General features: G+C 43.0%; 2 protein-coding genes across 2 annotated transcripts; one reads left to right on the forward strand and one right to left on the reverse strand.

The window, feature by feature from the left end:
• The first annotated feature begins 75 nt into the window (after window positions 1–75).
• Window positions 76–1455, forward strand: LOC118412898 (zinc finger protein 239-like). Its single transcript, XM_035815955.1, has 4 exons — window positions 76–79; window positions 203–310; window positions 676–774; window positions 833–1455. Exons 1-4 carry the CDS (start codon window positions 76–78, stop codon window positions 1453–1455), a joined length of 834 nt encoding a protein of 277 aa, XP_035671848.1.
• Window positions 1456–2383: 928 nt separating this feature from the next.
• On the reverse strand, window positions 2384–11237 carry LOC118412899 (acid sphingomyelinase-like phosphodiesterase 3b). The gene is made up of 9 exons (XM_035815956.1): window positions 11036–11237; window positions 9668–9735; window positions 8640–8791; window positions 7977–8104; window positions 7400–7519; window positions 5839–6002; window positions 5062–5242; window positions 3568–3677; window positions 2384–3176 (listed from the first exon to the last, which is right to left on the reverse strand). The coding sequence occupies exons 1-9, from the start codon at window positions 11100–11102 to the stop codon at window positions 2790–2792; spliced, it is 1377 nt and encodes a 458-aa protein (XP_035671849.1). The 5' UTR covers window positions 11103–11237; the 3' UTR covers window positions 2384–2789.
• Window positions 11238–11624: the final 387 nt, after the last annotated feature.

The raw sequence follows: 11624 nt of genomic DNA on the forward strand, positions 1-11624 counted from the left end.
AATGAATGTGTTACCCACATCATCTCTGCAGGTTACCATGTAGGTGGTCATGCAGTTGTAGGTTACAGGTGCATCATGTGTGAGAAGTTATTCTCAACTGAGGACTACCTGCACAGACATGTGAGGGCTAATCAAAGGATGTCAGGTCCATACATTGTTGGGAGATGAATCACTGAATGTGTAACCTACTGTATCTCTGCAGGTGCCCAGACAGGTCCAGTTACAGGCTACAGGTGCAGCAGGTGTGAGACGTTATTCTCAACTGAGGACTACCTGCACAGACATGTGAGGGTTAATCTGGGCATACCAGGTCAATACATTAATTTGGAGATAAAACTGAATGTGTAACTTGTTGTATCTCTGAAGGTTACCAGACAGGTGCAGTTGCAGGCTACAGGTGTAGCAGGTGTGGGAAGCTGTTCTCCACCAAGGACTACTTACACAGACATGAGAGGGCTAATCCAATCATGTCATGCCCATACATTGTTTGAAGATAACACTGGATGTGCAACCTACTCTTAGACTATCTCTGCAGGTTACCGGACAGGTGCAGTTTCAGGCTACAGGTGCAGCAGGTGTGGGACACTGTTCTCCACCAAAGACACAGACAAGTGTAGTACTTAAACAAACATGTAAATATGTCAGATTCTCATTGCTAGTGTTACATTTCTGCAGGTGTCCAGACAGGTGCAGTTGCAGGCTACAGGTGCAGCAGGTGTGGGAAGCTGTTCTCCACCCAAGACTACCTGGACAGACAAAGAGGCATGCAGACATGTAGATACAACTGTATGTCAAATTCTCATTATTACTGATTAGTGTTATCTTTCCACAGGTGTCCAGTCAGGTGTCATAGGCTACAAGTGCAGCAGGTGTGGGAAGCTGTTCTCCACCCAAGACTACCTGGAAGGACATGTGAAGAGACATGCAGATGGGTCAGGGACAAAGAAGTTTAGATGTAAACACTGCAGTTATTCAACTGACAAGTCAAGCAACTTCAAAGATCACCTGCTGACCCACACAGGAGAGAAACCACACAAGTGTCTCACGTGTGGGAAGGGGTTTGCAAATAAGCAAAACCTTAAGAAACATCAGCTGGTTCACACAGGAGAGAAACCCTACAGGTGTGGAGTGTGCGGGAAGGCGTTCAATGTAAAGTCAAATCTGACCACACACATGCTGACCCACTCTGATGAGCAGCCCCATGTGTGTGGAGACTGTGGGAAGGGGTTTTCAAAGGCAAATAATCTACAGGACCACATGAGGACTCACACTGGTGAGAAGCCTTACAAGTGTCAACACTGTGACATGAGGTTTACAGAGAGCAGCAGTTTGAAGAGCCATGTTATCAGAAATCACACTAAGGAGTTTCCTCACAGGTGCCAGCTGTGTAACAAGGGTTTCATGGCGCCAAATCGGCTGAGAACCCACATGCAGAAACAACATGGGAACTATTAGACTTTATATAAAATGATTCACACCAAGCCTTTGTCCATGAGTCACAACCAGTGTTGATAATCAATGTCATACTGCATTCATGTCTTATCAATGGGATCTTGAGATGTCTTCATGTGTATAAATTGTCCAGTTGTTTATGACAACCCCATCGCTTAAGATGAAAAGGCTTGTAGAACTCAGACTAAAGCCACATCTTGAAACGGTCCAACATTGACTCAACAAGTATGTTTTTCTTCAGATATATTGTATATAAAATGTACAAATATCCAACTATTAAACTTCTCTAGGGAAAGTATGTTCATTTTGTCAGAGCTAAAGTTCACATTAACTTGTTTAAATGTGATCAAATGATCACTGTACATGTACGATATCAAATATACCTTTTTTGGTACTACAGAAATGATCATTTTCAAAACAATGTTCATTAGCCAAATTCATATTGCCCAGTCATTAGTTTACTGAATTATGAAATGTAGAAGCATTTATTGTGTTAATAATTGTACAGTTGTAAGGTGTGATTATATGAAGTAATTTTTACAGTGTTTTTATATCTAGAATTATGATACTTCATGATTCAAATATATCATATCTGTTGCCTGGTATAGGTGACATGGAATTTATTGCTGTTAACTGAAAACTACATGTAAGTTTATTCCAAATGTCTAAGGTTGCAGATTGGGCATATATGATAAGAATGACAATACAAGTTGTTCAACTGTTACAACTTTTATCATCAGAGTTAGAGTGTTACTATGTTTATATTCCATTCCTAATTGGTGTTCAATATCTGTCGAACTAGTTGCATATTTCAATGCTTGTGAGCATTTGCTGTGGATGTTTGAATTTCTCTGGACAAAAAAAGACTTTGTGAAAATATAAAAAGTTCTCAATAAACTGTTCTAATGTTCACTCTGTATGCTTCAAGCAGTTTCTGGCGTTGCATAACACACTTCTACACATTTGCAACATTGTTGGACTCTTGTCTAAAGTGAGCTAGAGTCATGATACTATGGCTGCTAAATAAATTCCAAGCATATTTCGTTACAAGTTAGGTGTCGAACATTGAATAAGTAATTGCTGTGGTGAGTAGAGAGTTAAGAATCCAAACTTCAAAGTCTAGAGCCGTCAACTCTTAAAAATGACTTAACTAGCCTAGTTCTGTTAAGCCATTGTCAATTTGGACATATTTTTTGTTGGTTAGGACAAAAATCATATTGTCCATCGTGATCAACAAAATACCTCAGTTGAAAGCATAGATGGTACAACCACCTATGAAAATGAACGCTTGGACCCTAGACCAATATCCAGCATTTAGGACAACTCAGTTGTCCAAATCAAACCAAATGTCGAACCACGCCCATCACTGCCAGTGCCAACACATTAAGCACCCCATCTGCCCTGTGACCTCTAACACCTCCAACCCTAGCTTGCCAACACACGTCATACTCGTCATAATCCACCCTGTATGTAGAGCAAAGTTGAGCAGCCCTACAATCTTCTACACACAATCCATAGTCCACTCCCACTGAGTTATGCTTGTAGTACTTCTCAAAAGCACCGCTTGGAACTTCATTCAGAGAGTTCCTCAGCGTTTCCATGGAGACGGGAGTGACGTCAGGTATCCCATAATCCACCGTGGCCTGGTACTCGAGTTGCCAGTCCAAGTCTGTCAGCTGCAGGTCATTGGCTTTGGTCAAGTTGGCGTAGTACTGTAGGTAGTCCTGGAGAGGGTGCAAGATTGATGGGACTTACTCAATGTTGGTTCTTACATAATTGTTATACCCATTCCATCTTTTTTCTAGCTCAAGGCATTTCTTTAACCTGTCGATGAAGGTTTGACATTCAGGTAGAGGATACACCAAATACTAGTTTATACTGTCAAGCAACTTTGCCACGTCTTATGCTACTTGTCTTCCCGTTCTAGTTAAAACTTCTACCCCATACATTGCTGAACGCGTCACTACCAAAATTAATGCGAAACGCGCAGATCTCTCCCTGATCCAAAGGACCAGAAAGCGAAATAATCGACAAAAGTCAACAACTGTATGAAATATTCTCTTTGGGAAAAGGTGACATCATAAGCATTGCATGTTTCAAAATAACGCCCCCTACCTGCAGTTCTCCGGTAGTCCGCTCATACAGGTACTGCCTGAAAGCCGGGTTGTTCCTCCGCATCCAGGGTGTGATGGCGGGACTCAGGAACACTGTGCTGATGGGAGCGCCTGGAAATGGGTTGTTGGTATTTGTATCATCAAATCCAAGACATTTTCTATTTGCATCAATATTTCAACAAAGTAGCAACGCAGTTGGCACTTTTTATATCAATTAGACCATTTCACATTGACCAGCATTGCACCCCACTGTGTTACATACAACTCATTTTAACCCTATTCAGACCGGGGGGGGGGGGGGGGGGCTTTTGAGGCCCGCGCTAACTTCGATGTCCTATAACGCCAGAACGGCTTACGCTAGAGCCACCAAATTTAGTGAGTTTTCCTAAAATATTGTTGGCAACAATTCTACGAAGTTTGACAAATTTTCCATTTTTTCTTGTTGCCATGGCAACCGTTTGTTGACAGGCAGTTTTGCCAAAAATCACTATTTTTGGTTCTAACAATGTATTTTTCAAATTTATTTGCTATATTACTGTGATTTTGCTACATAAATAAAATCTTATATTATTCAGCATATCTTTCATAATTATATATGCATAAATTATGCTAATTTGATGACGTCATCAGCCCAAAATCCAAGATGGCGGACGGAATGGCCAGATCAAGAAAAACAAGCTAATTATCCCTTAAAATTTGCAACTACCTGGTATTTTTTCATCAAAAACCATCTAAATGAATGAATTTAGTCTATTTCCATTGCCCTTTGTGATTATTTGTTGCAAAAAAAGTATTTTTAAAAATTCAAGGTGGTGGATATAATATGGCGGAGCCCAACTCGTATCTTAGATGTGCATGACGTCATTTTATGACGTCATATTGACGTCATTGATGTTGCTATTGGCAACGCAAGTCGTAATAAACATTATTATTCTGTTATCTGCACTTGTTGTTACATTTTTTCAGCATAACTTGAAGTTTTCTGAGAATACCCATTTTTCATGGGATTGGCCAATGTAATCAAATTGATGACGTCATAATTACGTCATCTTACGTCAACGTAACGTCAAACGTCACATACTTGTCAGATATTATGTCGAAATCATGTCCTGAAAATTTTGTGGCCCTAAGGCACGTCGTTTTAGAGTTATAGGACTTAGAAGTGGAGGGCCTCAAAAACGAAACCCCCCCCCCCCCCCCCCCCGGTCCAGGGATGACCAAAAAAGCCCGGTCTGAATAGGGTTAATGTCACGGATGTTCAATTTCCTTATCGTTGTCAACATTTTCATACCGTTAGCATGAATATTGGATTTAGTGGTATAAGCATACATATAGTGTTATTTTTACATGTAACAAGTTATCTCGATATCTTACATATTCCATTTCCTTCCCTGTTGAATCCTTGTATAGTATTTTCATTTCGTATCAACACATGCATACAAATACCTTAAAGTTAAAAGTTAAAGTCTTCCCGCGCCAAGATGGCGCATAATACCTTGCTCATCGTAGATCATCCTGAAGGTATCGAAGTGCTCGTGCGCAAACATCTGACCGGATATGACGTCAGCGTACTTCCGGACGATGGCGATGTACCGTTTGTTGTGGTTGGGGCGGAAATCGCGCTTGGTGTAGATTCGTTCGTGAGTACCAGGGGGCACGTGACCTATTATGTACACCTAGAAAAGGTAAAGGTAAAACTTTAAGATAGTCCCATAGCTTATCTAAAGGCCATGTGGGCATTAGGTTGTTATCCACTGTAACGGGAGGCGGAGTCCAGCCCACTCCTCCCACCTGTAAAAAAGGAGTAGAAACAGAAGGAAACAACATGCCGACACCCGGGATCTAATCCGGGCCGGTAGATATCCAACATGCGAACCACAACGCCAAAAGCTCAGAGCTGTTGGCGTGGTCAGTTTGATAGCGTTTTAAACCCAATGTTATACACGGCCTTTTATCTGCCCATCCAAAGTCTGGTACCCATTCAAGAGCTGAAGAAAAGGTGCCCGAAAGAGTCGACTTGTACAACCCCGAAAGTTGTAATGCTTAGGCCACATTTCCAAACCGGGCCCGGCCGGGATGTTTGAACGAAAGATAACAGTGTTTATCAAGGAATACACACAAATTACGATGATGAGTATCTTTGTAAGTACTGTGAGTTTTATTATCTCTTATATTATACTTTTCGTTCCCGAGATCTGTCCGACCGGACGGTCCCGCTTTGGAAATGTGACCGTAGCGTAAGGAGGGTCTTGGTCGAAGGCGATTCGCTTACCTTTTCCATGTTCCCCCTAGCCTGCTCAAGTTGCTGCTCCAGCCACGCGAACTGCCCTGCTGGATCATCCTGTCCCTCCGTGACCAGGTTCCGTCCGTACAGCAGGTTCGTGTTCAGGCCGATCACGCGCAGGCCAGCCCGCAAGGGGGCGCTATAGTAACCACCTGCGGTCGTGAAGGTGGAATAAAGTTCAATGAACATGCATGAAAATCACAAAGTTCTTCCATATCTTTGTCACTAGGTTCCGTCCGTAGAACAGGTTCGTATTCAGGCCGATCACACACAGGCCCGCCCGCAAGGGGGCGCTGTAGTAACCTCCTGCGGTTATGGTACGTGATTATACTTATAGCACACATTGAATACGGCAATTTTACCTATTCTCCAGGCGGAGGTTCGAATCCCGCTGATTTTTCCTGCTAATTACAGTAGAAGCCGTTTGATTTCACAACCCATTTGCCGGTTTTATTTCGTGCAATTATCCGGCTGGTGCAACAAAGCGAAGTCATCCGGCCAGACCGCACCTCGTCAGAATTTGGGATTCCGTGCCATGCCATTAACAGAAGTATGCGGTAATCCGTTGTGTAATTAACTGGCTTCTACTGTATACAGTCAAACCTGTATTAGCGGCCACCTTTGCATAACGGCCACCTGCCCATAGTGGCCACTTTTTGTCGGTCCCTTGGATTCGTAATGATTAAGAAATAGGCTTAGCGGCCACCTGTCCAACGCGGCCACGGCCACACGATTTCCGGTCCCGCAGGTACAAAAACACTGCCGATTACGGCCACGCGGACCGCTGATCTATGTTTCGGCACGCGTTCGGCCATATACAGCGGCCCTATCGTCACCCTACGCCGTATTTAAAACCTCTTTGACTTATTTTCAAAACAAAACTTTGTAAACTGGCGCTACCCATACCCGCTGACAAACGAGGTCATATAAGGTCAATAGACGACACAAATATTACGGAGGTAAATTGTGTTAAAGTTACGTTCTAATACACTATCGCTTAGGTTAATTTACATCACAATTTCTAGACAAACAAATTTCTAAATTAATTGTTACAAAGACAAAATGATATGAACTTCCGACTATGGTAGATTTTATTCTTACATTTATTAAGAGATAAGTCTAAAATGACGTTTTCTTGTGAGTACACATTAGCATAATGGGCGAATCTGACGTGTGAACGCGAGCGGGAACACACGGACGGCGAAGTATCAAAGGATACAAGACGAAAGATCAAAGAAATATGACGATACCGGTCTCTTCAGACAATATTAACTGTAGAACATCTAAAACTTTTTATAGCTTTTGTTTTCTTAATACATATAGTGTAAAAATCATTGCAGTACATGTACAGTACTAAAACCATGTGTAACTTATTGCTTGTGGTCAATTAATTAGCATATTCTCTATAGTGGCCACCTCTCTATAGTGGCCAATTTTGACCAGTCCCTTGAGTGGCCGCTATAGACAGGTTTGACTGTATATAACAGAAATGTGATAGAAATGTAACTGTGGATCTGAATAAAGTCAAAGTCAAAGTATGCCTCCTCGCCCCTTCTAAACGTGTCCATGGCATCCTGTCCCGCCCCCGACAACCAGAGCGTCGCCACGTCATTGTACACGTCATTGGGCGTGTCAGGCAGCTGGTTCTTTATCCAGTAGTCATGGTTACCTGGGGAGAAACAGAGAAAGATTTCATTCATAAAAAATCTTTGATATTGCACACTTTGATAAAGGATAGCATAATTCAATACTATGAATGAATGAATGTATAAACGTAACGCAGGCGATCTCTTTCCAGCATTGTTGTCTTTCTTGTAAAACAAAATCGATATTGAATGCTAATTACTGGTTTACGACAGTTTAAAATACACCAGTAGCCAAATTCTATGCTCCTGAACCTGCTTGAAAGCAAAAATACAGTGTTGTGTGGTCCCGGCCCAGTTTTAATTTCAGTTTGGGTAGAGTCACGAATTAAATTGTAATTGTACAAGTGCATGTAATTCAAGTCTGTACAATGTATCAAAAATTGTTCAACGTCAAGTAAAGACGTGATGTGCTTGATTTTAAACAAGCATGAACGAGCAAACAAACTTTTGATACTGAAAAAAAAGGAGCAAAGGTTTTACCAAGTGAAGAATAGACCGGTACTCCCGGGAAGACTTCCTCCAGCAGCTGAGTGATGTTACTGAGGAGAGTCACCACGGTCCGGGCTGTGTAGTTCAGGGACGCGCGATCCACGTGTGGGACGTCATCACTGCGGACGGGATTTGATTGGTTAACGACAGAGAACAATGCGCGCGAGCAGGATTGGTCAGCGAAAAATGATGAAGCTTACAGAGTAAAAATGAACAATACATGCCTCCATTGGCTTCACGTGACAAGGGTATTTGCCATTGGGGATTTTCCGATCTGCCTCATGATCATAATGATTTCACTCCTATTGAAGTGTTGCGTTCATAAAATGCACGTTCGCGTATGATGCTTGAATAATGACGAAGATTCACTCATTACTGGTACCAACTAACCAAACTACAAATACTATTAGATAAATAGGCAACTAAACAGGCAGCCTAACAGACAGACAGACAGACAAGTTAGGTATACAAGAGGGTCTTTATGAGGGACCCGACAACGCTTTACACTGAACTCAGAAGAACACCCTACGCAAAATTTGGTCACCTACCTACAAATAACGTTAGTAAGAATTAAACGTAAGCAGGAAATCGTCGAAATAGACAGCCTACACCTTACGGAAGAAGAGCTTGCAGACCTTCACACAACAGACTTACCCTCCCCGTAGGATGAAGTCCGGGTTCGGGTCTATGGCCTTCATGGCGTACACAGAGGAGTTGATGGTGCGCCACGGGGGGTCACAATCATGGTCACCCCACGGGCCGGGGTTCGCCGGGGGGTCCATTCCCGGCCCCAGGGAGTCACACACCTGCGAGAGAAGGGGATATTTAATGGGGGTCGCAATCGTGGTCTCCCCACGGTCCGGGTTCTCCGGGGGTTCATTCCCTAGCCTGGTATCCAGCCGTAATATAGCTTCCGAGTCTCTTCTTTCCTCTCTGGCTATTACCAAATCCTGAGACGATAGAAGAGACTCGGAAGCCTATTTACGGCTGGATACCAGGCTATTCATTCCCGGCCCCAAGGAGTCTCACACCTGCGGGAGAAGGGGATATGACTTGTATAGCAGTTACTCAAGTAACTGGATATGATTTTGGAAGTAATTATACCCGACAGAAGACAGATGATGCTGCCTGAATGCCTGACCGTTTCCAAAATCACATCCAGTTGCTTGCGAAACTTGTTATTTTATACGATAGCGTAAATTTCGACTTAGACATGTATTACCTGCCAATAAACTAAGAAAATTCTGCTGTCAGCACTACAGCCTTCATCATGCCAGAATCACCAATCACTCAGGACACGGCGTTAGCAATTGATAACCAGTACCAGGGACTACATTCTACAAGTTGCTTTTATCCCTGCGGCTGTCCAAACACCATTTTTGCTAATCATTAAGTGATTTGCAGCAACAGCTGCTCAACAGCCTCCTTCGCAGACTTCGAGTGGGACTGGCTATGATTTTATGAGGGGCGCTGGTTCCCGAGTTTCAAAGTTAGCTAAGGTTCTCTGTAAATGCCGGAAAGGGAGTTTGCCGTGAAAGGTTATTTACTCCGCCCCAAGGAGGTATTGTAGAGAACCTTCTTGCCCGCCTCTTTTGAATAAAAGCCAGTCCCGCTCTAAACCTGCAAAGGAGACTATGCGAATTAGTTAGTTCAGTGAGATGTAAGGCCATCTAAGTTCTTACCCTGCCAGGCTGGTGCGGCCGCAGGTAGGACGGGTCATAGTGGATATCAGTTATGAACCAGAACCGCCCTGGAGGAAAAAACAAGAAGAATACATATTGGTACATGTATGCTAGAGGCACGCAGGAAGGATTGTAGAAATCATCATAGAAATAGCAGGAAGAAAAAAGTGAAAATGAGGAAAACATGCACCAATTTGCTCTAACAAAGAAAAGATATGAATTTCACAGAAAAGAGATGAAAGGTGGGATGTTGATCTCACGTACTGACGTGTAAAAGTAAGAATTCCATTGTCAGCAAAACTTAACTTTTACACGTATTTCCATCGGTCAACTGAGAGAAGGAAGAAACACTTGCCAAGGGTCACACAGGCAGGGACAGCAAGTGTTTATCACGATGGATTCAAAGTGTATATATATAGAGTTTTCCCGATAGCTTTGAAGTCCAACAGTAATCCTGCAGCACTTTTTAAATTCACTTTGTGGCCAAGGCAACCCCGTTTCTCGTTTCTCACGGAGCTTATAGGAAATGAAAAACTAATTTTCTGTGTGGACAAAACCAATCGTTCTTGTCGGCAAATGACCTGATTCTAACCAAGGACGTCCTTGTTCTAACCAAGTGAATGAAGCACGTTTTCGTGATTACAGACTCTGTGTTTTCTTGAGGCGAGCACTAAAAGCCGTCTACTCCATACATACCATACTTATTTCAAACTTGGAAATCAGTTAATTTAACTTAAGGGACCACCCTGAAGATTATTAGATGAAATTCATGAATACATGTAAAACGCCTGTAAAAGAAAATTGTCTTTGGGAAATGCGCAAAAGTCGGTAAAGCGATACGAGCAAACCCACCAGTTACTGTCTGAGGCGCTGACACAAGAATCCTGCCAGATTTGTTCCATGTGGTGGCGGCCAGCCCTGAAGTCTAGTACCGGAATCCAGTTAAGAGTCGGGGGCTGTCCATTGTACTTACTATACGAGGATGTTGGCCTGATCTTTGCACTCGTATTTCTCCATAAAATATTTTCAGTCTTGTTCCTCTCAAGTCGGATTGGTTCGGGCATGACAGGGATCACCCATGTGATCTATAGTTACCTTCTCCATAGGCAACACCCCCAAAGAGTTCTCAAGGCTATCTGCTTTGATACCTACTAGATCCTACAAGTGGTGTACTAGAGTGAGTGGGGTGGTTTGGGGCGTGCTACCTAATTTGTACTCTACTATAGTCTCTTCTACTCTGCTCTGGTCTAGTCTCTACTCTTATCTACTCTAGTCAACCAGTACTCCACTCTACACCACAATACTCTAGAGCATTGTCTGCGACATGAAAGTTTCTCACAACTTTATCACCCCTTACGTCGTACTTACCTGTATCAGAAAGGGCCAAGACAGGAAGTGCAACCACCACAGCCAGCCAGGCACAACGCCGCCACATTTTGAACTGTCACTCTTTGTTGCTAACCGTCCGTTAAGTTAATGTTCGTAAAAGCCCCGTACCGTTATGACCTTCCCGTGACTGGCACAGAAAGGCGGGGGCAATGTTGATAATGTATTGACGACAGAGGTCTAGCCGGACTTTCCCAGTTTTGTAAAGGGGTGTGGCACCTTGTGATTTTCACTGTTCAAAACACACCCTTAAGACCCGAATTCATGATTTGTTAAAGATAATCATGGTACAAAATGTACCGTATCGGGGGTATATGTTCATCATTTGCCAAATTTCTACCGTCCATACCGACTTCGCCCTACAACGGCGAAAAAGATAACTTCAGACACTCCCAGAGGTGTATTTTTGGTTCACTCCATATGCTCTTTGGGGTGAACGCCCGCTCGGGCGTGAGCCGACTTTGTAAACTTTCAGCGAGGCCCCACCGGCCTATCAACAACATAGAACTCATCTTTTCGGCAATCTACACAACCTGTTATGCAATACTCTTGACTTCTACAGTTTATCCGA

This window comes from Branchiostoma floridae, chromosome 4 (assembly GCF_000003815.2).
Source record: "Branchiostoma floridae strain S238N-H82 chromosome 4, Bfl_VNyyK, whole genome shotgun sequence".
Taxonomy (NCBI): Eukaryota; Metazoa; Chordata; class Leptocardii; order Amphioxiformes; family Branchiostomatidae; genus Branchiostoma; species Branchiostoma floridae.

What these genes read in the sequence shown, in the direction of transcription:
- LOC118412898 (XM_035815955.1), top strand. An exon ending in GGTTAATCTGGGCATACCAG is followed by an intron (nt 311 to 675) that starts GTCAATACATTA and finishes ACATTTCTGCAG; the next exon opens with GTGTCCAGACAGGTGCAGTT. An exon ending in ACAAAGAGGCATGCAGACAT is followed by an intron (nt 775 to 832) that starts GTAGATACAACT and finishes ATCTTTCCACAG; the next exon opens with GTGTCCAGTCAGGTGTCATA.
- LOC118412899 (XM_035815956.1), bottom strand. Translation starts at nt 11,102, where the DNA reads ATGTGGCGGCGTTGTGCCTGGCTGGCTGTGGTGGTTGCACTTCCTGTC. An exon ending in CTTGGCCCTTTCTGATACAG is followed by an intron (nt 9,736 to 11,035) that starts GTAAGTACGACG and finishes TTTTTCCTCCAG; the next exon opens with GGCGGTTCTGGTTCATAACT. An exon ending in GGACTACCGGAGAACTGCAG is followed by an intron (nt 3,177 to 3,567) that starts GTAGGGGGCGTT and finishes CACCCTCTCCAG; the next exon opens with GACTACCTACAGTACTACGC.